This window comes from Rhipicephalus sanguineus, chromosome 2 (assembly GCF_013339695.2).
Source record: "Rhipicephalus sanguineus isolate Rsan-2018 chromosome 2, BIME_Rsan_1.4, whole genome shotgun sequence".
NCBI classification, from domain to species: domain Eukaryota; kingdom Metazoa; phylum Arthropoda; class Arachnida; order Ixodida; family Ixodidae; genus Rhipicephalus; species Rhipicephalus sanguineus.
Window position 1 is genome coordinate 225,550,593 of NC_051177.1, and position 27,402 is coordinate 225,577,994.

A 27,402-nucleotide genomic window follows, 5' to 3' on the forward strand; every position below is an offset into this window, starting at 1 on the left:
GAAGTTGTGCAGGCGACAAGCCTGTAGTAGCTTGAGGCGTAAAGTGATACGTGCCTAAGTACTCTGTTACAGCTTGTTTCAGTGGGCGGCATTCAAGTTGAGCGAGCTGAATTTGCTCTTTCAAAACGCGGTTGAAGCGTTCAACTTGACCGTTAGATTGCGGATAGTAGTCCGAAGAGCAAAGATGCTGTATGCCTCTGTCGGAGAGGAACTTCTCAAATATTTGAGATTTAAATTGAGGACCGTTGTCCGTGACGATTGCTTCTGGAAAACCTTCCCTACTGAAAAGTGCTGACAGAAATGTAATTACTGCGTCAGAAGTGACTGCATGGGTAAAGCAAACCTCAGGCCACTTAGAGTGGTAGTCAACTAATGTGATTGCAAATCTGCAGTCGAAAGGAGCACGTTCGAGTGGACCGACAATGTCCATGCCTAGCTTTTCCCAAGGTTTGTCTGGCCATGGGACAGGCTGTAAGGGTGCAAAAACTGGTTTAGCAGATTTATCTGCTATTTGGCATACGACACAGTCGCGAACTGCACGTTCAACTTGGCTATGTAAGCCAGGCCACCAGTATCTTCCTCTAAGTCGCTGCTTAGTCCTGACAATTCCAGGGTGACTTTCATGAGCCAACTGTACGAGTTTATTGCAGAGTGAAGTAGGAATGCTTACTCTATCTGCGCGGAAAACTAAGTTGTCTACATAGGACAGCTCATTTCTGATTGCAAAGTAGGGCAGTAGTTCTGGCTGAAGAGATTTCTTTTCTGGCCATCCGTTCGCAATGTACGGAATTACTTGTTGCAAAGTAGTATCCTCAGCAGTTGCTGCCTGTAAATCAGCTTTACTGATGCATGGAGTGACAAGTGAGATTATCTCTTCTTCCAAGTCTGGAGAGACTGGAAGTTGCAAAGGCAGACGGGAAAGTGCATCTGCTACAACATTATTTGAACCTTTGCAGTACTGTACAGTGAAGTTGTAGTACAAAAGTCTGGCGCACCAGCGTGAAATGCGTAATGGGCGTCGGCCCTCTGATCCAGCAGAAAGTAATGTAGTAAGTGCTTGATGATCAGAGCGTAATGTAAAATGTCTACCCCAGAGGTATACATGCAATTTCTCGCAAGCAAGAGGCATGCTAAGGCTTCACGCTCACCAGTAGAATATCTGCGTTCAGCAGATGACAAGGTTCTCGAAGCAAAAGCAATTGTAATTAACTGGTCACCTTTGCGTTGTTGAAACACAGCACCCAAACCTATGTTGGAAGCATCAGTCGTTATGACTATCAGAAGCTTCTCGTCAAAGAGTTGAATGACTGGGTTTTCAGCCAGTACTTCTTTGATACTGTTGAATGCCGAATTGGCTTCATGCGACCAATTAAATGTTTGGCCTTTGCGCAACATGGAGCGCAGTGGTTCAACAACGTCAGCATAATGAGGAATGAACTTTGAGTAGTAGCCAGCGAGACCAAGAAATGAATGCAAGGATTTACAATCTGTAGGAGCAGGTGCATTAACGATAGCATGCACTTTGGACTAAAGAGGAGACAATCCTCTGGCACTGACATTGTGTCCTAAAAACTGGATTTCTTGGACAGCAAAGACACATTTGTCGTTGAGTTTCATTCCTGTGTTGCTTATGCGGCTTAGTACTGCTTGTAAATTAGCATCATGTTCAGCACGCGTTCGACCCCAGACTAAAATGTCATCTAGGTAGCATAGTACTCCAGAACAACCTTTCAAGATGTCTGACATCATTTTCTGAAAAACAGCAGGGGCAGATGCAAGCCCGAAGCAGACTCTACGGAATCTGAACAAACCATCATGCGTTACAAAAGTGGTTAAGTCTCTACTTGATTCTGACAAGTTAATCTGATGATGCAAGATCTAGCTTTGAAAAGTAAACAGCACCTGTAAGTTGCTGGAGAAGTTCTTCGATGTGGGGCAAGGGAAACCCATCAATCACGATAGCTTTGTTTGGTTCACGCAAGTCCACACAAAGTCTTAATGAACCGTTCTTTTTCTTCACCACGACCAGTGGAGAGACCCAATCTGATGCTGAAACACGTTCGATGACGCCTGCATTTTCAAGACGGGAAAGTTCATCGCAGACTTGTTGTCGAAGCAGGAATGGCAATCTGCGAAGCTTGGCAGCTACAGGTTGCACACCTGGGCGGCGTTTCACTTCGTGCATGTAGCCTTTCACCAGGCCAAGTTCCTGGGTGAAGAGGTGATGAAATTCGGACGGAGCATTGGCAGGAATTCTTGGAGTTGCTGTACTTGAAACTTGTGAGCAGGACAATGTAGCGCCGTCGATGTGTATGTGGAGGCTTCGAATGGCGTCCAAACCGAGAAGTGAGGAACCTTCTTTTGTCACGTAAAATGTGACAGTAGCAGTGGTATCGTTGTACCGGACGTTTGTAGAGAAGTATCCGACATGGGGAATGCATTTCTTTGAATAGTCCTGAAGGACAATGTAGGAGTCAAGGAGTCTGGTCCCCGGAAAGTACTGCTTGAAATCTTGTAAGTTCAGCAATGAGACGGTCGCACCGGTGTCAACGAGGAAAGGAATGTTGACTTGGCCAACTTGAACAGAAATCTTCAGTGGCGAAGGACGGCTGGAGCGTTCATCAACGTTGAGAATAGTAACTGTATTTGTTACTGCAGTATCTTGCACTTGAGCTACGTTTGGTTGCGAAGTTCGGACATTTGATGAGCGGCAGACAGCTCTGAAGTGACCTCGTTTTCCGCAGGCAGAACAAGTGCGGTTGCGGGCAGGACAGTTTGCAAAATTTGCGTAATGTTGAGACGATCCGCATCTACAGCAGAAATTCGATTCGGATCGGTGCGGTTCATTCTGCTGTCCCGAAGAGTCCGATAAAGAATGAGGACGGGTGTCATGTTGCGAGCCATGTTGCGAGCGGCCATGTTGGCTCCCTCCCGAGTTCTGTCGGGGAGGCCGGCGGCCATGATTCTTTTGTTTTGGTGGAAAGGAATGTGAAGTGCTTTGGCGGCCATCTTGCGTACCCGCTTGAAATCCGACCCTGTCAATTTGCGCGTTCGCGAACTCCTGCATTTCGAGTTCGGTACGCTCCTCTTCTTTGGCAATTTGTATTGCTTGATGTACAGTAAGGGTAGGTCCCAGCTGCAGAAGTCGTCTGCGGACTTGTTGTACGGTAATTCCGCTTAAAAGCTGATCGCGGACCATGGCATTGACGGAAGTCCCGAAATTGCATCTGCTGGCCATCGTCTGTAGTGCAGAAACATAGTCAGTAACGGATTCCCCTGGTAGCTGTTTGCGCAGTTTGAAGTAGTGACGCTCTAGTATTTCATTGCTCGGCGCCTTGAAGTGATTCTCGAGCAGCGTGAGCGCTGCGATGTACTCATCTTGCGTGCCTTCGTCCCGAGTGCCATCGCCGTTCCCCGCCTGTTCCTGGGCAGCTTGTAGCGTCCAGTAAACATCCAGGCCTTCAACTCCCAGTGCATTCAGCAGGAGGCTCTTCTTCAGAGCGGGCCGGGCGGTGTCTCCGGCGGCAACGTCGACGTACGCCTGAAAGACACGGCGCCATTTAGCCCAAGGCACGGGAGGAGTGCCCGGAGTTTGTAAAAACGGCGGAGGAGGAATAGCGGCACTCATGCTGGAAACGTGGTTCACTGTTGAGTCGCAGTCGCCAGGATGCGTTGGCGAGTCACTGGTGCCAGCAAGCATTGGCAGTACGTGCACAGGGTGTGGCCGCAGTAGGGTGTGGCCGTATTCCGTGCAGCTTGCAAGTGGGGTGGTGCCCCGTAATGCGGCGGAAAATGCCGGCGAAGAATGTAGAGGCTTACATTGTTTTCACCTCGTCGCCACTTTGTAGTGTGGCCGCCGGAGGTACCGTCCGGCGGGCTAGGAAGGCGGCTCAGCGCCGGAGCGCCCGCAGTTGCGTCAAGACAGCCGGAGGACGGGGATGGGACTGTAGTTTATTAACAAAGAGATTTGGTCATACGATTTCGTACATGAAATACCCGTTGTGTGGCGCTCTGCGTCACACAATCGAAACCGAAACTGGTAAGGCACGACACCACAGTAAAGTTTCGGACCACCGCCTTGGCGTCACTCACGACAAGTGTGTCCTCAACAGAATGCGTTGGCGGGCTAGTTGGTGGGATTACATATTGCTTTTTTAGCGCAAAAAAATGACACCACAAGAAAGAGGACGGAACACAGCGCTACTCTCAACTGACGTGGGCTCGACAGCTGTGCTACAGCACAGAGCAATAACCCGCTTACCTTTGCCATGCAGGTATTCACGCTCGCTATCTCGCGCGTGCTGTTGCCTGCCTTATCGTTCGCCACCACCGAGACTGCGTCGACATGCCGGTCCCAAGGAAATGGCTGGAAAACTCAAGCCTTCTACCGAACAACGCCCCTTACCCAACCGGTAGCCAGTACCTCAACCGACCAGATGGCGCTAACCCTGGAACACTCGGTCCTCACTTCACCGTGGGAGGCCGCATCGCCTGGAACATCAACCTGTTCGTCGCCTACAAGAGAGCTGCGATCAACCGCGGCGCTTCGTGGGCTCGACAGCTGTGCTACAGCACAGAGCAATAACCCGCTTACCTTTGCCATGCAGGTATTCACGCTCGCTATCTCGCGCGTGCTGTTGCCTGCCTTATCGTTCGCCACCACCGAGACTGCGTCGACATGCCGGTCCCAAGGAAATGGCTGGAAAACTCAAGCCTTCTACCGAACAACGCCCCTTACCCAACCGGTAGCCAGTACCTCAACCGACCAGATGGCGCTAACCCTGGAACACTCGGTCCTCACTTCACCGTGGGAGGCCGCATCGCCTGGAACATCAACCTGTTCGTCGCCTACAAGAGAGCTGCGATCAACCGCGGCGCTTCGTGGGCTCGACAGCTGTGCTACAGCACAGAGCAATAACCCGCTTACCTTTGCCATGCAGGTTAGTAAACCATACGCTCTGTTCTCAAAGAAATCAAGCAACTACTTTTTGCTACAGCTGCCGAGCCCACGGTGCTGCTTTTTAATTGTTGTTGAGTGTACTGACGTCATTCGTTCCCTGCTCATGCAATCGGGCGACGTTGAGTCAAATCCGGGTCCTAACACAACCGCTATACTCGACGAATTGCATAAAATATCAGCTGGTCAGTCCAAACTAATTTCTGAAGTAAGTAACCTGAAAGATCAACTTCTAACCACAAATCAAACTATCGCCCAGTTGAGCCAGCGGATGAATGATGTTGAAAAACATTGTCAGAGCCTTACTTTGCTTCGCACAGAAATAGACAACATAAAGTCCAACACTGCCCAGACAGCTCGACAAGTATTCGAACTCGAGGCACGTCTTGACGATGCCGAAAATCGATCCCGGCGAAACAACTTGGTATTTTATGGCCTGCCCGAGCCTAGTAATTCAGAAAGTTACGCCCAAACCGAAGAATTGGTCATACAGCACTGTCGTGAGCACCTTGGCCTTACAATAAATCCAAAAGAAATTGAAAGAGTTCATCGCCTAGGCCGTCACCCTATTGAGCGCGGCCGCCCTATTATCGTTAAGTTTAGCTTCTACAAAATGAAAGAAGCTGTTCTTTCTAATGCTCGAAAATTAAAAGGAACTAATTACAGTATCGCACAGGACTTCTCCCGCTCTGTCAGAAACGCTCGTAAGCATTTGGTTGCTTTTGCCAAAACTAAATCTGCTCGTTTCCAACTGTCTTACAAGACACTTTCTATTGGCTCAAAGAAATATATTTATGACGAAGTCTCGCAAACTGTCAAAGAATTCAAATAGCAATCAACGGGCTGTAAAAGAAAGCAATCGCATCATAGCAAAGTTCCTCGGGCTAACCTTACATTGTCTGTAATCTTCACTAATATTCGCAGCTTCTTGCCGAAGCGTCAGCTTGTTTCAAATGTTGTCTTATCGTCTACCAGCAATGTGCTCATATTAACTGAAACGTGGCTACATAGCAACATCAGTGACGATGAAGTTCTAGCCGACCTGCCTAACTTCTGTATTTATCGCAAAGATCGCAAAGATGGACGTGGGGGTGGGGTCCTTGTGGCAGTGAATCAGCAACTATCATCTTCAGTATTCCACGTCGATTCGGACATTGAAATATTATGGATCATCTGCCGCGCGGTGCCGCGAACCGTACTTTTAGGCGTTTGCTATAGGCCGCCCCAAAGTAACCCCGATTTCCCGTACAAACTGAACAGCATTCTAAACACTCTTACAAGAGTGCATCCAAAAGCTGACATCGTTCTCTTCGGGGATTTCAATTATCCTCACATTGACTGGCGTAACTACACAACTTTAACAAATAGCCCAGAAGCAACTAACTTTGTTGATGTGTGTCTGAACTTCAACCTCTCACAGTTGATAACTGAACCAACGCGTGTCGCACAGAGCTCGTCAAGCATCCTAGATTTGATACTAACAAACAACCCCGACTGTATGACATCCATAACGCACTTAAGGGAAATAAGCGACCACAAGGTTGTTCATGCAACCTTTAACTTTGCCCCGCTAGTATGTGAAACCTACAAAAAAACAATTCGACTTTATGATAAGGCCAATTATGAAGCTATCAACAGTGAGCTAACCCGCTTTTTCCCGGTATTTGAGACGCAATTTAGTAACCATCCAGTGCAAGAAAACTGGTTGCTTTTCAAGAGCAAAGTACTAGAGCTAATTGATAAGTATATCCCGGTATGTAGTTTCCGTGCTAATAAAAACAAACCATGGTTCAACAAATCACTGAAGCGACTAGAAAATAAGAAAAAAAGATACTTCCGAGCTGCTAAACAGAGCAACAACCCACTTCTGTGGGATAAGTACTATTCAGCAGAAACCGAGTACCTCACGGCAATACAAAACGCTAAGTACAAGTTTTTTCACAATGACCTTCCTTGTATGCTAACACAAAATCCTAAACAATTTTGGCGGGTGATTAACCCAGAACAAAAACACACGATAACACTAGCTAATGAAAACAATGATGTTATAAGTAATGCAGAATGTGCGGACGTATTTAACACCGCATTCGCAAGTGTATTTACTAATGATCGTGCAATGCCTCCGATTGTACCAAGATCTCGGTGTATTACCAGTGAACTACCAATGCCTGACATTGTATTTTCCATTAATGGCATAATATCTTGCATAGAACGTCTCAAGTTAACATCATCAGCTGGTTTTGACGAAATTAATTCGAAGTTTTTACTTAATACTAAGAACATTTCGGCTGCTTTCTTGTGTCTTTTGTTTTCTCAGTCCCTTTCTACAGGTCACTTGCCCGATGACTGGAAAGTGGGAAAGGTCGTTCCCATCCATAAATCTGGCAGTAAGCAGTCACCATTAAATTATCGTCCAATCTCGTTAACAAGTATACCATGTAAAATCATCGAACATGTCATTTATTCACAAATCATGACCTTCCTAGACTTAAATAATTTTTTTAATCCTTCACAGCACGGTTTTCGCAAAGGTCTATCCTGTGAAACTCAACTAGCTAACTTCCTCCATGATTTACACTTAAACTTAGACTGTAACCAGCAAACTGATGCCATCTTTTTAGATTTCGCGAAAGCGTTTGATAAAGTGTCTCATCAGCTCCTTCTTTTAAAACTTTCTAGCCTAAACATTAACCCTAATGTTCTTAATTGGATTGCAGCATTTCTGAGGGATCGCTCCCAATCAGTTTTTGTTAATGAGTGTGTTTCTAATCCTCTTCCAGTTACGTCCGGTGTTCCCCAAGGTTCGGTGTTAGGTCCTCTACTGTTCCTAATATACATTAACGACTTACCTTTACACGTTTCATGTCACATTCGCATGTTCGCCGATGACTGCGTCATTTATCGTACTATTACTAATCGATCTGAGCAGCGAGCACTTCAACATGATCTTAACTCTATTCAAGCATGGTGTGACCATTGGCTCATGACACTTAACCCAACTAAATGCAAATCATTATCTTTCTCACGTCGTCAAAACCCTTTAACTTTTCCTTACACACTGGGTAATGTTGACTTGGACAGAGTCGAATCCTATAAGTATCTAGGTCTAACATTGTCATATGATCTAACGTGGGGTGCGCATGTCACTAACATAATAGCGGGTGCTAACAAATCACTTGGATTTCTAAAACGTCATTTACGTCACGCTCCCAAACGCCTGAAACTTCTAGCCTACAAATCTATTATCAGGCCAAAGCTTGAGTATGCCGCTGCCATTTGGAGCCCGCCTCAGGCTTATTTAACAAACTCACTTGAGGCACTGCAGAACCGCGCGGTACGATTTATTCATTCATCATATTCATACCATGTCAGTGTGTCATTACTGAAAGAAGAATCATCTTTATTAACTCTTGCACTTCGTCGCCGCATTGCCACCCTAGCTCTGTTCCATAAGTTTTATTACAGATCACGTGACCGACCGGATTTTATCACCACTCCAGCCCGCATATCTCATCGCACCGGTCATGCCTTACAAGTCACCCGTCCACGCAGCCACACCAAGACATTTTCCGCCTCGTTCTTTCCACGGGCATCATCTGAATGGAACGACCTTTCCCACAGCACTGCCGCCATTACCTGCCCGAGTTTATTTTTGCAAAATGTAACGCATTGCCTGTCTCGCAGTTAACACACATGGTTAGCATTTTTTGTATAATTTCTCTACATCCACCCCTTATGTAACACCCCCTAGTGGGGTCTTTAAGGTAATAAAATGAAATGAAATGAAACATGGTTTATTGCGTCACTCCACTCTTTATAGCAACCAGATACCGGTAGGACATGCGCCGTGCACCCCATGCGCACAACCACCACACCTTGGACACCTGAGCGCAATCAAGAAAGCGCATCCAAAAAGCAAAACTCAGAAGAAAACAAGGTAATGGAAGGCACACTAATGCACTGTGACCCCAATGATTGAATGAAAAAAGTTTCTGATAATTCTCGGGCGGTGGTGTCACGACTCTTTTTTAAGATAGTAGTTAGTCTAAACAAGGCTTGACAATTGCATTTTTTGCAGTGTTGAGCTAAATGTGAGCCTGTACCAGTCGGCAGGGATCGCTCATGTTCTTTAGGCGCTCATTCACACAGCGGCCTGACTGACCTACATACACTTTGCCACAAGATGTTGTGCAGGCGTGTTTGCAAAGAAAACAAAAAGCCACAATGTGAAAAGAGACACCAGAAGTTTGTCGAGTGCAGCGTAGGGGTGGTCTACAAGATTTCACTCTCTTGTGGCAAAGTGTATGTAGGTCAGTCAGGCCGCTGTGTGAATGAGCGCCTTAAAGAACATGAGCGATCCCTGCCGACTGGTACAGGCTCACATTTAGCTCAACACTGCAAAAAATGCAATTGTCAAGCCTTGTTTAGACTAACTACTATCTTAAAAAAGAGTCGTGACACCACCGCCCGAGAATTATCAGAAGCTTTTTTCATTCAATCATTGGGGTCACAGTGCATTAGTGTGCCTTCCATTACCTTGTTTTCTTCTGAGTTTTGCTTTTTGGATGCGCTTTCTTGATTGCGCTCAGGTGTCCAAGGTGTGGTGGTTGTGCGCATGGGGTGCACGGCGCATGTCCTACCGGTATCTGGTTGCTATAAAGAGTGGAGTGACGCAATAAACCATGTCAGTTGAGAGTAGCGCTGTGTTCCGTCCTCTTTCTTGTGGTGTCATTTTTTTGCGCTAAAAAAGCAATAAAGTGTGTCCTCGTTGCCAGTATGGAGTATTGCTAGGGCTATGGCCATTTCTTCTGCCGCCTCTCGGACGATGGCAGCCTCGCCGGTCCCGTGCCGGTGGTCGACACGAGCGCATAATGAGGAGATGGTGTATTTCCCGTGATCTTTTGTGTGTGTGTGTGTGTGTGTGTGTGTGTGTGTGTGTGTGTGTGTGTGTGTGTGTGTGTGTGTGTGTGTGTGTGTGTGTGTGTGTGTGTGTGTGTGTGTGTGTGTGTGTTAACTGATTGGGCTTGTACATGTACGAAGGAAAAGGACTAGGAGGGAGCGTCACATGGCATTACACGTCACTTTTCCCGCTTGATGAGGCATATAAGACTTTCGCCTTAATACGAATAATTTTATATGAAGTACACCGATTCAATGTAGTAGATACACATTTTTATGGCGTAACGCAGACGTCCATGCTGCGGCGTCAACTCGCCATGTCTCAAAAGCGGCATAATCCAAGGATTAACGCGGCCGCTGGTGTGGCGCACAGAAATCACAATATGGCACAAGGCCGATCAGCGCTGTGGTGGTGTGCTTCTTCCTCGACGTCGTGATTGTGCGCTGGATTTTCACTGTGTTCGCCGACAAAACAAACCTGAGCATTCAATGCTATATTGGTCGAGCAGCGTGCAAGCGCAATGCGCTTTCAGGGGCGAGAGTGGGGGGGGGGGGGGGGGGGGGGGAATTGTCTACTGACATGGCGGCGGAGCATGTTTATGCATGGCTTGACATTTTGTACCAACTATTCCTACCCGCCCCCCGCTCTTACCTTCGTCAAATTGTGTCCTGGCTCTCGCGGGAGTGAATTTTCGTGACTGCGGCTCGTTAGCTGACGTGAGTTTTAAGCCCCTGGCATAAGCAGTGAAGGTGGAGTTAGCAAATAAGCGCGCCATATATTTGCTGTTTGGTCAGTCGACGAAAATGGAAGGTTATACGCTAAAAGGTCGTTATTCGCCCCTCGTTAATTCGGAAAACCACATAATTCGAACGTGTTCTCTGGTCGCGGCAAGCTTATGCATTCTTTAATGGTATCAAGCTCTCGTTAATTCGGTCATATTTCCCCGCAACCCGGTTAATTCGGACGATCCTCGGAGCGCACCAAGCAATCCGAGGTTCGACTCGGAGTTCGACTCACAGGAGGAAAAACGTCGTTCGCGAACAACTCAAACGGCTGCGGTCCTTCCTAAAGGCGTGGTCGCCGTCCACGATCTAGCCATAATCACGTTGTTGGCGACAAAGACTTCGACGGCTGCGGCCCACTTGCTTTGTCTTCGATTTTGCTCGGCGCACGCGAACTGCGTGGGTGATATATCTATGATCGCGCCAGCGGCGACTGCGGGTCAAAGCTGTGACAAGCAGCAGTTTCGTTTTCGCCGCGTCGCTTCAGAACTGTGTAGTCGCCATTCATTATTGTGCATTAGCGAGCCAGGTTTATTCAGAAGCGGATGCTGTGCGGAGCCGTTTCGTTTCGACTGTGGGCGCAGGCCGCGCACGCGCCTTCGGAACTGCGTGGTCGCTATGATCGTGTCTTAATTTAGCGACCACACATTCGTCCACAGCGGATGCGGCACTCAGTAGCCTCGTTTTGACTTCGGGCAATGCGCGCGCAATGTCACGCAACTCGAACATAATGGAAGCTGTTGAAGGTGAAGAGATTCAACCGCAGTGCGCATGCTGGTATAAAATTCGGTTTCGACATTGCGATGAACGAACGATCATTTTTTCGGCGCATAAGTTATCTTCACGTGCGCGTGGTGGCGGTGGCGGTACGTAATAAGGGACGGGGGCAGATCACGTTTAGTGTTAAGACACTGATGTAATCATGGTTCTGCCCAGAGGACCGGAGCCAGCCAGAGTCCCGGGGAGATGTCGAGGAGAGGAGCACGGAGCTGTTAACAGTAACGTTTATTGCATTATTTACAGGTAGCGTGTTTGCTACATGATGGGGTTAGCATCATGGAAACTCTCGAGCTTCTGGGAGCTTCTCGGAGTTTGTGAGAGCTTGAGAGAACTTGTGAGAGCTTGTCGGGAGTGCATCGGCGCTTGCATTTTAGATGCGAAGTATCTTAAGGCGGAGCTCAATCCGGTGGTGGTGGTGGTGGTGGTGGTGGTGTGCGTTCTGACCACCCTTACTGCGCATGCGCATACCCTCTCCACACCTCCTCTCCACTTTCCCTCTCCACTTTCCCTCTCCCCTTCTCCTCTCCACTTTCCCCCTCTCCCCTCCCCCTTTCCACTCTTCCTCTGAAACGCGGGCTAGACATGCCGAAATTCTCTCCTGCTCAACGCCGCGATGAGCTCGAGCGCATGCGCGTCCCCTCCCCTTCTCTCTCCTCTCCTACGCTGCCCCCCTCTCGCCCGCCTGGAGGCCGCGTTCCCCGCTCGCCCTGTGAGAATTAACGGCCAGGCTAGATGGATGATACGACGCGCGTAGCGTCCCTCTTCGCGTTCCACGACGCGAGGTCGGTAGCATGCCCAACGAACGCCAACGGAACGCGATCGTGCGAGTGCTCCGGCTTCGTTCGCATCGCCTCATGGTCCCCTTTAGCGGGAGATGGTGTAATTTTTTTATGTCCTGGTCTTTCCAGGGTTCCCTGTAGGAAAAAACAATGGAGGCCAGGACAGTCCAATGAAAATTTCCATCTTCACCTCCGCCCCCAAAAGGGGAAGGTGAAACGCCGCCTCCTTCCCAACCCACGAAAGGAGAAAGAGGCACGTCCAGTTCGTCCCATGGCGAGGGAAAAACACTGCCCACCGCGCACTACACGGCACAGCACGAAGACGTTGAGTCTTACGTGGAAGTCAATTTCGTAGTCTGTTGCAATGATGGGTATGCGGCGCCAGGCAGACAACGAATTGTGGAAACAGCGGCACCAAGGCGCCACGGAGAACGTGGGAAATGCATCCGCAGACGGTTCCCAGGCGCCGGGCTCTTTGTCCGGGGCACCTTGACGACAAAGCAAGACGCCTCGACGGCCAACAACTCTTCCTAATCTGTCAGTCGGTCAGGCGTGCCCAAAGGGTTTTACGAGGGGCGCAGACAACCTGAGATAATTAGACGAACGACTTTCGTGTTGTCGCCGCTCTTGGTGCATCTCTGGAACCACTAACCCGGAAGAAATCAGGCTAGTCTTAGCCGCAACGTCTATGCGTCAAAGCGGCGCCAAGCCAGGCAGGCCGATCATAACACGACTGTCTTGAGCCGCGGTCACATTGTGAACGGAGTTGCGAATGAAGAAATTTGCGGAATTTGCATTGCTTTTATGCCAGATATGTACCATGAATTTAAGTGGTCATCAAGAAAATGCGAATGCATTGATGTAATAGACACTTGTTTATTGTTTCCTTGATGCTTTCGATAATTCGGCATTCGGTTAATTCGAACAAATTTTCCGCGGTCTCGACATCCCATATGACATCCCCTGAGCAATGTATGGGTAGGGGGGCCTTTGTCAGGCAGTTGCATCTGCCTTTAGCCCCTTCATCTGAGAAAATGTCTGTCCGAATAAAGTTCAAATTTAAAAAAAAAATAATACATATACATAGCACATTTCCCTTGAACCAGTGTTAACATCGCGCGGTTTGTCCCTGAGACTATCCATTACAAACTTACAAATCTGCACGTTCGGATATAACGAAAATATATGAGAGATGATCATCTTAGATGCGAATGAGACCCGGCGAGGTTGAGTAGGCGTGAGTGGTAATGATCAAAGATGGGAGCTATTAGACGTGTAAACTCGAGTATCTGTGAACGGGAGTGTACTTCAACATGGACATCACAGGCCGCGTGTGAGTGAGCAGAGCGGAAAGCTTGGCATGTTCATTCATGAGTAGACTCATTTCAAAGGCGTGAGTGTGAGTATGAGTGAGTGACGAGGGATGTGAGCAGGCATGAGTACGAAGGCAACATACGAGTGTAACAGACGTGAGTATGAATGTGAGTGAGTACCCATGGGAGTGAGTAGACATGAGTGAACGTGAGTACAAATGGCTGTGAGTAGGTGTGAGTATTAACGTGAGCACCGGTGTGAGTAGGTGTGAGTCAGTACTTAGCATTGTGAATGCGCCGGTGAGTACCGATGGGTATAAGCAGGTATGAGTATAAACGTGAGCGAGCGCCCATAAGTGTGAGTACCCTTGAGTGTGAACGTGAGTACTTATGAGCGTAAGTGGGCGTGAGTATGAACGTGAGTGAGTGCCTATGAGTGTGAGATGGCGTGAGTGTGAACGTGAGTGAGTACGAGTAGATGTGAGTAAGAGCGTGAGTAATGAGTGTGTGTACGTGTGAGTGTGAACGTGAGTGAGTAGGTATGACAGTCAGAGCACGTGAGTATGAAAGTGAGTGAGTACCAATGAGTTTGAGAGGCGTTACTGGAAGTGAGTGAACACTTATGAGTGTGAGCGGGCGTGAGTATGAACGCGAGTGAGTACCAATGGTCGTGATGTGTGAACATGAACGTGAGTGAGTGCCTGAGTGTGAAGAAGCGTGAGTATGAACTTCAGTGGGTGTGAGTGGGCGCGAGTATGGGCGTGAGTATGCCCATCAGTGGGTGTTGGTGGGCGTGGGTATGAACGCGAGTGAGCGCCTATAAGTGTGACAAGGTGTGAGTATAAACATGAGTGACTACTAACTGCTTTAACTGGGCGTGAGTATGAACATGAGTACGTATGACTGTGAGTAGGCGTGAGTATGAAAGTGAGTGAGTGCCTGTAAGTGTGAATATGAACTTGAGTGAGCGTCTGAGTGTAAGTAGGCGTGAGTACGAACGTGAGTGCCTGAAAGTGTGAGTATGAACGTGACTGAGTGCTATGAGTGTGAGTATGAACGTGAGTGAGAGCCTATGAGTGTGAGTAGGCGTGAGTACGAACGTGAGTGAGTGTCTATGAGTGTGAGTAGGCGTGAGTATGAACGTGAGTGAATGCTTATGAGTGTGAGTGGGCGTGAGTATGAACGTGAGTGCCTATGAGTGTGAGTCGGCGTGAGTATGAACGCGAGTGAGTGCCTATATGTGTGAGTAGGCGTGAGTATGAACGTGAGTGAGTGCCTATGAGTGTGAGTAGGCATGAGTATGAACGTGAGTGAGTGCGAAGGCTGAAAAAATTGGGGTGAGTGTGTGTGAGTGAGTATTCTCTTACAGTGCCGACCTATGATGCCGGGGGATGTTTTCAAGAGTAGTCGACTGCAGCGCCACCGCTATTTTCTACACACAATGGGCCGGTCCACGGCGGCCAGTTGCGCCATGGATGGATGGATGCTATCAGCGTCCCCTTTATAACGGGGCGGTGACATGTCTGCCACCAGGCTCGAAGAAAAATAAAAATCACAGCATATCCACGGAGTGAATGATGATGAGTGGGCGAAGCTGCGGAGGTTCATCGGTAAACCGTGAATTTTCCGTGAATTCTGCCCAGTACATCACCACCGACGTGAGATCGGGCGCGTTTATACTAAAGGTTCGATGAGAGTTATGACGACTTGCAGCTCACTTGAATTTTACATGTACGCTGTGAATTTTCATTGTTTAGAAAACCATTGCTTTAGAAAACATCTGGCGTCTTTCGTTAAGCAGCTGGCGTCTTTTCGTTTTGCTTTAGAAACATCTGGCGTTCTTTCGTTTTGCTTTTAGAAAACATCTGGCGTCTTTCGTTGGTTTATTTCATCAATCAACGGCGTTTTGAACAAAATTTTTATTGTTTAATCACGCACAGGAGAAATCTCACCAGGCACTACCTTGGAGGTAAACAATGGCTGCTAATGGGAATGAGAGACAGAAGAAGTCGGCTTTTAGCTAACACTTACACTTCTACTAACGTTTCCTACTGGAACATGCCAATGGCTGCTATTGGGAAATGAGAGACAGAAGAATTCGGCTTTCAGTTAACGCGCACGCTGCGAATTTTTTATTGTTCAACAACGCACAGGAAAAATCTCCCACCGGCACCACCTTGGAGGTCAAGATCTGGTACTAGCCTTACGACTGGTTACGCACTACGACTACGAGGGACGAACGGGTGCCGCTTTAAGGAGCTTCGCCCCTAAAAAATAAAAAAAACCTTCGTTGTTTCATGTTGGCCTGATACCTTATCTCCATTGATTAAATCTATGTTATTATACCAAAAATATAAATTCACGGTCCATCTCTCTGCCTCTTAAGGCAGAATGACCTTATTTTTCCCCCATTATTTATTTTTGTACTTTATCTCTACTTTTCTGCCACCAATACTGTAACCGTCTCTTACTTATTTCTATCGCGGACGTGTTCAGCTTTCCATTGTTGTCCCTAAAACCCAAGGCTTCCTGTAGACTCGTGCCCACACGTATACCTGGGTGAATATCGCCACATTCAATCAGTACATGTTCCATCGTTTCCTTAGTTCCCTCGCAGCATGTACATTGTTCTTCGTTACTGAATCTCGCTTTATAACTACGCGTTCTAAGGCAGCCCGGCCTTGCTTCAAACCGTGAAGCGCTTCCCCTTGAATTATCATAAAATTTTTGCCTCCTTATTTTGTTTTTTCCCTTTCGGTAGTTACTCAGAGCCGGCTTCTTTTTCATCGCTGTCATCCAATAAGTCCTCTCCGCCTCTCTGACCTTCAGCTGAATGCTCCTTGTTGCCATATCGCCCGCACTGCTAGCCGCATATTTACTGGTGAGCCTCCTAGTTCTTTTTCTCCACTGCGTGTCAACGCTTTTTTCTATACAAACACCTGAAAACCTTCTCTGCCCATCTACTATTCTTCATTTTCCTCAGCCTCTCTTCGAATTTCATTTTGCTCTGAGCTTCCCTCACTTCAAAGCCTGTCCATCCCACATCACCCTTTACAGCCTCATTTGTCGTCTTCCCGTGAGCGCCCAACGCGAGGCGGCCGACCGTCCTTTGATTTACATCCATTCCTGATTGTACCTGTGACTTCATGCCCACCACTGAGTTCCCAAATGTAAGCCCCGGGACCACCACACCCTTCCACAGCCCTCGAAGCACCTCGTACCTCTTGTATCCCCATAAAGCTCTGTGCTTCATAATTGCAGCATTCCTCTTTCCCTTTGCTACCGATGCTTTCTCTTGTACCTCCATATATCTACCCCCTCATTTACCCATACTCCGAGGTACTTGTACTCGCTTACCCTCGGTATTTTTTGGCCCTGTGTGAAGACCGCATGGTCTTCGTGATCATTGAATACCATCAATCCACACTTTGTTGCACTAAATCCTAGTCCTAGAGCCTCACATTCCCTTCCGCATATATCTGCCAGTCGCTGTATATCATCTTGACAATATCATCAGCATAAAATAGACCTGGAAGCTTCTGCTCAACCATCGTGCCGACCTGTTTGTGTGACAAATTAAATCCAATGTTGCTACCTTCTAGCGCTTTTTCCATCCTCGCCATGTACAGCATGAATAACAGCGGGGACAAAGGACATCCCTGTCTCAGCCCCTTGCTAATTTCAACGCTGTCCTTGCTACTTATTCCTTCCCATTCTATACAAACCGTATTTTCTCGGTATATTTCCCTCAAAAGCTGTATATAGTCGTCACCTATGCCCACTTTTCTTTCAATGCAGGTGTGCGCCACTCAAAATATTCTAGTACACTCTAGCGGCACCGTTGGGCAACGCCATTTCGATTTTTCTTCTGTCAAGTGTGGCTGCTTCGGTTATCCGCCGTTTTTATTTTAGATGCGAAGTATCTTAAGGCGGAGCTCAATCCGGTGGTGGTGGTGGTGGTGTGCGGCGTGACCACCCTTACTGCGCATGCGCATACCCTCTCCACACACCTCCTCTCCACTCACCCTCTCCATTTTCCCTTTCCCCTTCCCCTTTCCACTTTCCCTCTCCCCTCCCTCCCCTCTCCACTTTCCCTCTCCCCTTCCTCTCTCCACTTTCCCTCTCCCCTACCCCTCTCCCCTCCCCCTTTCCACTCTTCCACTGAAACGCGGGCTAGACATGCCGAAATTCTCTCCTGCGCAACGCCGCGATGACCTCGAGCGCATGCGCGTCCCCTCCCCTTCTCCCTCCTCTCCTACGCTGCAACCCTCTCGCCCGCCTGTCGACCGCGTTCCCCGCTCGCCTTGTGAGAATTAACGGCCGGGCTACATGGAAGATACGACGCGCGTAGCGTCCCTCTTCGCGTTCCACGACGCGAGGTCGGTAGCATGCCCAACGAACGCCAACGAAACGCGATCGTGCAAGTGCTCCGGCTTCGCATCGCCTCATGGTCCCCTTTAGCGGGAGATGGTGTAATTTTTTTCTGTTTACTTCAGAAATGAATGGTAGCCGACGGCAGTTTACGATAGGCTTTAAGAAAAATGTTATCATCGAGTATGATATATCGAGTATGATACTGGAGGAGCCAAAAGATGCGCGTCACATCCTGCAGCAACCAAAGAAAAACTTCGTTTCGTGGACGGACTGCAGTGCACCCCGAACTGGAAACGCTACTCGCCGAGTTCGTCTGGGAGCTGCATGCAAGGTCGCTACCCGTGACAGCGGAGTGCACCCGCGTGAAAGCTCTCGAGATAGCGCGCGACTCTGGGCTCACGAGGACGCAATTCAAGGGCTCGCCATCGTGGGTGTTCCGATTTATGAAGCGGAAGGGCTTTGCGCTGCGGCGGCGTACTTCCGTGTGCCAAAAACTGCCCGAAGATTTCGATCACAAGCTGGTCGAGTATCAGCGCTTCGTCATACAGCTTCGTCGACAGCGTTGCTACAGGATGGGAGACATGGGAAACCCTGACGAAACTCCGATCTGGTTTGATATGCCCTCGAACACGAGTGTGACCGCTAAAGGATCAAAGCAAGTGAAGCTCTTGACAATGGGCAACGAGCATTCACGATTTACAGTGATGCTCGCGTGCAAAGCCGATGGAAAGAAGCTGCCCCCTTATATCATTTTCAAGAGAAAGGGGCTACCGAAAGAAGACTTTCCTCAGGATGTGATCGTGAGAGCGAACGAAAAAGGGTTCATGAATGAGTCCCTCATGCTCGAATGGATCCGGCTCGTGTGGAATCGGCGACCCGGTGCGCTTTTTCAGCGACCGAGCATGTTGGTACTCGACTCATTTCGAGGCCACCTCACGGCCGATGTAAAGGGAGCCCTGGCGAGACAGATCTTGTCGTGATCCCTGGGAGACTAACATCAATCCTCCAGCCACTGGACGTAGCGCTCACCAAACCCTTTAAAGATCGCGTGCGCGAGCTCTACAATGAGTGGATGCTGGGCGACAATCCCAAGACCCCCGCTGGCCGCCTACGGCGTCCACCTCTCGCGACAGTTTGGGGCTGGGTGTCGTCAGCATGGGAATCTCTCCCGGAAGAGATGGTGTGCAAGTCTTTTCGCAAATGCTGCATCAGCAACGCATTGGATGGAACGGAGGACGATGCACTCTGGGACGTTACTAGTGACAAGCAGGCGTCATCCGACTCAAGTTCGGACGAGTCTGAGTGACAGCACTTTGTGGCCTTCTGGCGTTTAACAGTGTCCAAATAGAAAGAAATGTGACCACAGTGCAGCTGGTTGTGTCGCGTATTTATCAAGGTGAGGACGCACCGCGATATTTGCGATTTTTTTTTATTTCTTTTTTTGGAGATTCAAAGTTTGGGGGGTCGACCTATATTCCGGTTTTTACGGTATATGCGTGCTAGTTGCTTTTTTCTTTGTCATTGTTTATATTGTCGCATATGGTCGTGACGGTGAAGAAAAAGTAGCCGGGCTAGTAAAGATGATACTCTTTATAGGCGAACTTGCGCCCAGAAAAATAGCGACACTCAAAGTGCAACAATATCGGCGCAGACAGTCATCGGTCAGTAAATAATCTGATCAGCGGTAAGGCGCGACGATTTTTATACATGTGCATAGGTTTTAGCCGTATCGTTGGTGGTTGTGTTAGTTTCAGAATAAACTGCACTGTTCGCGTTGCACGCTCAAGCTTATCAGAACAATGTAATCGATCAGGAATGTTCAACATTCCGGCGCGGCACGCCACGGCAGTGGTTACACATGTAACGGGTCAGTTACATGAAAATAGAAAAAGAAGCATGCGTGGAATGACCGAAGCGTGGCAGCCGATCGCCTTCTCAACTGCAGAGGTAGTCCCGCTAATGCACTCGGCAACGGTCTCCGCAGGCAGGCTCACCGGCCGTCTGGCTCATGACGTCAGCCTGGAGTGCGCGCCCACTGGTGCAGGCTCGGGTGCATCCGCCGCCTTTGAGGAGGAGGACGTCTAAAGTTGTATCTGACTATAGTATTGTGCTCTTGCAGCCGCATGTTCACACACCTGCCTGTCAGCCCTATGTAGTGTTTACCACACAAGAGCAGTATCTCATACACTGTGCTTGTTCTGCAAGAAGAAATGTTGGCTGATTGGTCTCTGATTGAGGGTTTCCGCGTTTTTGTAGGGCAGCTCAACCAGCACAACCGTACAAGCATATTTGGAACAACATTTCGACACCAGATCGCTGTCCAACCTTCTTTACTATGTGAAGGTAACCTTGTCCCTATTTTCCTGTTTCTTCAACCTCTCTGCTGTTCACTCAAGCGTGGATCTGCGTTGGAGACATTCCACCACCGAGACTATCACGCGCCTCAGATACCCAGCCACCTCGAGACGAACCACTTGCTTTTGGACGCTTTCTTCCAGCAGATGATTACCTGAGTTACACGGGGCACTAGTCCTGAATGAAAGGACAATACGAGCTTTGAGTGAGCAGTGCTAAATCGTAAAGCAGTGCTAAATCATACCTTCCGAAGAACGTGATCATGTGTTAAGAACAGGGTCAAGAGCATATCTATCCAAAATTGCTAAAAGGTTGTCAACAAAGCAAAATATTTTCAAAACCCTGAGGTCACCTAGCCACGCAAAAAGAGCCTCGTCACATTTAGCTGAAAACAAATTACTTAAAGTAGGTGCGATGCATGAACCGATGCAAACACCCTGTTTTGCGGGTAAATGTCATTGTCAAAGGCAACAAAGGTAGACTTCAAATAAAACACTAACAGCTCCAAAAAACGTGCACTGACGCCAGAGGCGTTCAAAAAGTTGACTGCACCGTGCTCGTCAAGAGCTGCTTCAACGCAGGACAACAGACCATCATGCGGAAGTGAATAAAATAAATCTGTGATATCAACAGAGAATGCAGTAATCATTTTGTTGCCACACGAACTTAAAAAGTCAACAACAGTCCTTTGTTCAGTTCTGCGCTATGTATTTTGCTAAAGTGATGACCAACCAACATGCCCAAACCTTATCCCTTCTATTGAACAAATTCGAGAAAATTTAAGGACCTCAAAAAATTAGTTTTCAAAGCCTTGAAAATGCTATCTTGAAATTGGAGGGACTTAAGGGTTTGAATGACCACTACAAACTTTCACTGTCACTAGAATTTAAACATAACAGTGTTTATGCATTTTACGCGTACTTAAAATTCCTGGCATGCTCCTAATATGTGTCTTCAAGTAATAAAATAGCATTTCATTTGAGTCCGTTTTGCTTGTTTTGTTAGCGCACTGCTTTATGTGGGTAAAGAAACCCTCCATTGCGGCATTACTCACATTCCGCACAGTACGAAAGAGAACTCACGAGGTCCGCAGTGCTGCCACAGGCACGGAGTTGCCGAGGATGTCATGCGTCACGGCGCACATGTATCGTGCCTGGCAAGGAAAAATATGTGCAGGGGTAAGGAGAGCTTGCACATTTCTGAGGAAGAACACTTGCTCATTTATCATTGCTTGGGCAGCAGTAAATGTTTTCGGAATATAGTGGTATACACTCGAGCAGGTTGGAAGCTGGATACTACTGCTCTAAGTGCAACAGTCTGAATTTTTCATTATCAAATCATTTTTCAAGCTTATGTATGTGTGCCACTGCATGAATATGACTACTTAGATTTTTCCTGAGAGATATTAGTGCATTCCTTTCAAAGTTGTTCCACTGAAAAAAAGACCACCGTGACTACCCTGAAATCACCACACCCAACGTTTATGCCACATAGGTTCTCCTTCACCCGTGCCACTGGCCATTTCGGAGCATTTCAGGTGGGGTGACAGGCTTTCTCAACCAAAGCAATTGCAAAAATGTCAAGTAATGCAAATGGAGTGTTTGCATTGAACAAATGATAAAAAGAACAAGTGACCATTGGCCTAACAACGGCAGGGAAGGGTGTGCGTTCAAACTCCTTCCAAGTGCTACCCTTGTAGTGCTCAAGCATAACCCAAAGATAGAGTTCAGTGTTTCTTATTTATTCATTTACAGTACCCCTAAAGGCCCTCGGGGGCCAACACACACCTAAAAATACATCGCTAGCAATAGAAATACAACTACACTGGAACCTTGATTATGTGTCCCCCAGTCTTGCGACGACTTGCATTTAACTACAAATCGGCTTTCTCCCGGCAAAACCCCCACAGAAATAACGTATTAAAAACCACAGTTATACAATGCAATTTTAGCCGGCCACACATTGTACGACGACTTTCTGGTACCATCCGAGAAAAAATTACTTTCTTTTACTCGAATCTAACGTACAACAAATTTCTGTGGGTTTAACATAAAAATGGACCCGAGTGTAATCAGCCCTTTAATGTAAAATATCATGTACCTCTATGATGACAATTAGCAAAAAAGAGAGAGTGAGACAGGCACAATTTGCCTTCTTAGAATGGAAAATTTATCCTCCTGGCAGTTCATTTTCCTCAGGGATCTAGTTTTCTTGGCTTCAAGATCGCTTCTAAGTACGCCTCGGTCGTGTGCATGTTCCAAGGTCATTACATCCACGAGCTCAATCTATACACAGTAGATTAAGCTAGTTGGAAAGCTCATCTTTGAGGTCCTGATATTTTCCCACTTTTGGCCTGTGGAAACTTTCCTTGGTTGGCGTGGTGCTGAAGATCTCCTTTTGTTTGCGCTACTCACGGTCACGGAACTCAGCACACAAAAAGGATGTAACACTGCTATCATCAGCGTACAAAATAACTTTTTAAAGGTAACCATGTTCGACAGCAATCTGTCTGACTGGGTGAAATTATAAGAATAAAAAGACTCTCGAGCCACGTTTTCTCTTTGGTTATTAATTAAAAAAAACTGACCCTATGTTTTGAGACCTGTTCAGTCTCTTCTTCAGGGGGCGACTGTCCCTTTACGTGAGCGTTCATAATTAAGGAGGCACATCAGCAATTCCCTTCGCCAGGAACAAATATGATGCACACAAGTCTCAGTTGCACACAAATCATCCTACGTGAGCTCACAACAAAATGCACCCGCGATGACAATGTGTCTGACCGCTCTGATAGGAGGCAGTAGTGATGGTCGAAATATTTTAATCGATTAACGATTAATTGTTCACTGGTTTGGCCATTAATTAACTAATCGCTATCATTGAAGGTTTCATCGATTCACTGATATTTTTGGAGGGCGCTTTCAAAATGGCGGAAAAACAGTTCACAGTTCATGTTAATTTATTTCTGTTCAGTTATTTGTTTAGTTGGTGGATCAAGGATGGAAAACACAAGTGCGTAACAGTTTGGTAAATGATGGCATATGTTTTCTTAATTTCTAAACGTAATTGGTGCTAAAGGCCAGTGCAAGGATAAACAACATATAGTATCAAACCAAACAATGCATAAGCCGAAGGACACTTGACGGACACTTGAGGTGACGACTGTCGAACAAGGACTGCTCCTAGAATGTTATGGAACACAACCTGGAATGCCACTATAAAATTACACTTATTGAGTGTACACGTTCAGGCTGAGAGCAAAGAAACGACACAGGATGACAGAAAACACGAGGGCCCAGCACAGCGGCATCCTTGTGTCTTGCGTCGTTCCTTTTAGGGAGATCATGAGACATACAGCACCCACAGATCTTTCTTATTGCAGTTGGAGTGAAACACAGCAGAACTAAACAAGAAAGAAGAAAAAAAAACACTTGTGACAAACAAAGTCCTATAAAAATATGCTAATAAATAAATGAGAAAAAAAGTTACAGGCTTCGAACAAGACCCTCTTTTCAACAGAGAAAAGAAACGTCAGTAGGCGAGGACGATACAGCAGGAAACTCTATGGCTGAGACGTCTGATATGGCCCGGCCACGCTTGAACACTAGGAATGTTGTTTGGGTGACAAGCTGTTACAAGAACCCTTCCATCTCCTTTCCATCCCATTGCCCGATCTTCAATATGGTCTGTGCAAAGAGATAATCGTGTCCAAAGAACAAACATGCCGCCAAGCAACTTGAATGGCCAAACAATGAGCTCGTGAGAATAGTCGCACGGATGCTGCAGATGTTGCTGTGATCGACAACTCCACTGCTCCGATTCACATCCGAGGGTAGGGGGAAAGCTACTTTAGTAGAACAGACTGTTAGGCTAGTTGGCTATCCATGAACACTAAAAGAATAAGCGCTAAGAATCGACATGGACAAAAGAGGACAGCAGACAATGGACTGGCGCTACTAACAACTGTTTATTTTCGTCACAACCATCGAGTTTAAATACATATATTATTCAGGGTGTTACGCGTGCGCAACATCGCAGTGGAATTACAAAGCAGAAAAAATGAAACATAATACAGAAAATGAATAAGCGATAACACCTACCGTATAACAAGGTGCACGTGACAGCTGCGCATGTCAAAAAGGACAGCTTTTTGACATACGCAGTCCATTGTCTGTTCTCCTTTGTGTGAGTCGATCCTTAGCACTTATTCTTTTAGTGTTAAGGGGAAAGGGGGGGCCCCCATTTTAAATTTTTTTTTAAACTCGAGCTTCAGCTCATTGGCAAGCAGCACACAGAAGCTCCTATATTTCAGTTGAAATGATTACAAAACGTCCTTAAATTGTCATGTGTCTAGCTATTGACTAATCGTCCGTTCACTAGAACCTTCAGAGTCTTTGGCATAGGAATTTACGCTTGGCGTAGCTATGACATGGGAAGCAGCAATTTTCCAACGTAATTCGATTGCTAAAACCTGTTATATACTTTGCACTACATTGTTTCATTAAGTAAATGATGCAGGACAACACAGCATGCACGCTGTTTGTGAAGTACAGTGCGCACGGCGATAATGCAAGAAAAGGTATGCATGATACTGCTGTGGACCAAAAGACACCCCATGTATGCACTTTGCTATTGAGTTTTGTTTTGACTTCGTGCAATGCATGCGCAGTGCCACAAACATGGCAGGAGCTGTAACAGAAGTACAACCATGTCCCATCTGATCCACTAGCCATAGTATATGAACACACCGTCTGCACCTGATGAAGTTGGTGGAGATCGTGATAATCCGGATATGCAAGCGGCAATAGAAGGTACATCTCAAATGAAGACACGAGTCAAGCGGAACGGCCACACTGCAAAGGCAGTCGCGAGGCCACTGCAGGCACCAATCAGTCACCAAATAATGAGTACTATATTGCAGCTCCTACAGTGATAAAGTAAAAATGGGAATTGCGTCGCTATCACCACACTGAATAACAACAGCACAATCTAATTTGGCTCAGTATCGAGATTCCGGCAGCTCCTCTGATAGTGGGATACGTAGCACTCAAGGTTTCATTTCTCAAAGCCCTCTGGCGCAAAGTGGGCACACACTTGCCATATTTTGGATATATGCAGGGTTCGCGTGTCTGAGCAGCTTGGCACAATTGGTGCAGCAGTAGCATCAATCACTGTCGTTGGCATAATTCAATCTCGGTTAAATACAAATTTCAGTTAATTCGAAAAATTTGAGCAATCCCATAATTTTAATTGCAAGTTCTACTGGACTGTTTAAATAGCCGCAGGTCTCCATCCAGATAATTTGTAATTTCCAGCCAGCGCAGCAACGTGCAACACATATCTCGGGGGTCATGGTAGTTGGTTGAGCGACATGGGCATCCTCAATTTTTCCACTGCCTTTCTGACGATCAGCGAGCTGCCAGAGCCAGCCAACCAGAGCACATTCGTATTTTCCTCTGCTTGCTGTGCGGCGCACTTCTGGTGCGTTCGATTTTGCAACATCTTAATTCCAAAATGTGTGACCATGACATCGTTTCCTGTCAGGGCCAGAAACACGCTAGCTGCCAGCAAGTCAAGTGCATTTTCCATTTCGTGTTTCCCCCCATGGGCTACACTGGTAGATTGGGTTGCCTGCGTTGCATTGTTCACACAGTTTGCCGCCTTGCATTCTTGATGGCTTTGTTGCCTGTGCCTGCGTTTACAGCGTGCAAAATCCCGGCCACTTGTGTGACTCACATTGCCAAAATACAAGATGCTGACGCCGCGAGAAGTTTGCTTAATCGAGGAGGCAGAAAAGTTAACATGCACAAAGATTCAATTCGCCAAAAAATACAAGATGCCTTTGACGACACTTCTGCCCATCTCGAAAAACAAGGATACGGTATTCCAGGCATACGGGAAAATGCATTCGTCTAAGCTATCAAGGATTCGCCTCCCAACCTACCCAGACGTTGTAGTCGCTTTGATGAAGTGGCTACAACACACAAACGCCGCTCATCTTTCCGTGAATGGCACCATCCTTCGAGAGAAAGCCAATGAACTGTAACAAAATGGAAACTTGGGCCAGTTGGTTGTACTTCTTATTTACCGGCAGCGCAAGCACACACGCGGACAGAGAAAAGAAGCGAAACGGAAAGACAGCGCTGTCTTTCCGTTTCGCTTCTTTTCTCTGTCCGCGTGTGTGGTTGCGCTGCCGGTAAATAAGAAGGCCAATGAGCTGGCATTGCGCCTGGGCCACGAAGGATTCAAGTACAGTAATGGTTGGTTTGCTCGATTCAAAGAACAAAATAACCTAACCTGTTTAAACGCCAACTCCAGCGATTTTTCAAGGCCAATGAATCTGAACAAAATTCACTGGGTATGTTTTTTTGCACGTTTTCGTCATTTATGCCAAATTACAGGAAGGAGAGGTATGCAGATTATTTACATATGAATTTTATTGAGTGCCTTAAATCACCCACCTAGCTTCCCACAATTATCGCAACATTGTGTGGGGCGTCATTTATGCCAAAGCAACGAAAACAACGAAACTGAGGTGCCCCTACAGCGCCTGCTGTCCACAATGCAAAGATCGTGTGTGTTTGACCACGCTTCGCTGGTCAAACACACACGATTTCAGTTCTCTGTGGGCGGTCGTGCGATGGGTGGCAACTGGTGTTGCATTGTGGACTACACACGATTCCCCATATAAATATAACAGCCGCTAAACACTCGCAGCTAACATTTCCCCTTCGTCTCAATATCCGAATGTTTTAGCTAGCAGTGCCGGTTTACCACACGGAAAGTACTGTAATACCGTACTGGCTGAACAGTGCACATGCACGAACATTGCTATACCGGGCCTATCCGCATATAGAAAGCTGCGCATCGTGCGAAAGGTAGGTCGTACGTGGCTAATATTGAATTCCATTAGTCCCATTGACACACTGTCAAACACTGCTATCCATAAACTTATGCACTCTTCCCATAAGAATACCAAAAAGATTTAGTTTGTCAACCAACTTCTTCACGACAGCATTTTATCCATCCCAGCAGCCACAAACTTCAGTGGCTTGAGTGGCCTGGACAGGTGGTGCCACATGGCGGCGTAGTGTGCAACCAGGCAAGCACAATATTAAACAAGTGTGTTCTACTTCATAGAAGAGCAATGGTGATTTTAGTTGAT

General features: G+C 47.1%; 2 protein-coding genes across 2 annotated transcripts in view; one reads left to right on the forward strand and one right to left on the reverse strand.

Annotated features, from left to right (window-relative positions):
- LOC119384135 (nitric oxide synthase-interacting protein) overlaps window positions 1-27,402 on the reverse strand; it is a gene marked incomplete at its 5' end in the record, with an annotated part of 196,891 nt that overhangs the window by 76,736 nt on the left and 92,753 nt on the right. Inside the window, 1 exon segment of the mRNA XM_037652427.2 lies at window positions 21,323-21,393. Coding sequence (XP_037508355.1) covers window positions 21,323-21,393 — 71 coding nt within the window.
- LOC119384134 (uncharacterized) lies at window positions 4,218-8,739 on the forward strand. Its single transcript, XM_037652426.2, has one exon. It carries the CDS (start codon window positions 4,269-4,271, stop codon window positions 5,787-5,789), a length of 1,521 nt encoding a protein of 506 aa, XP_037508354.1. The 5' UTR covers window positions 4,218-4,268; the 3' UTR covers window positions 5,790-8,739.

Excerpts from the sequence above, each read along its gene's own strand:
- LOC119384134 (XM_037652426.2), top strand. The coding sequence starts at position 4,269 with ATGCAGGTATTCACGCTCGCTATCTCGCGCGTGCTGTTGCCTGCCTTA.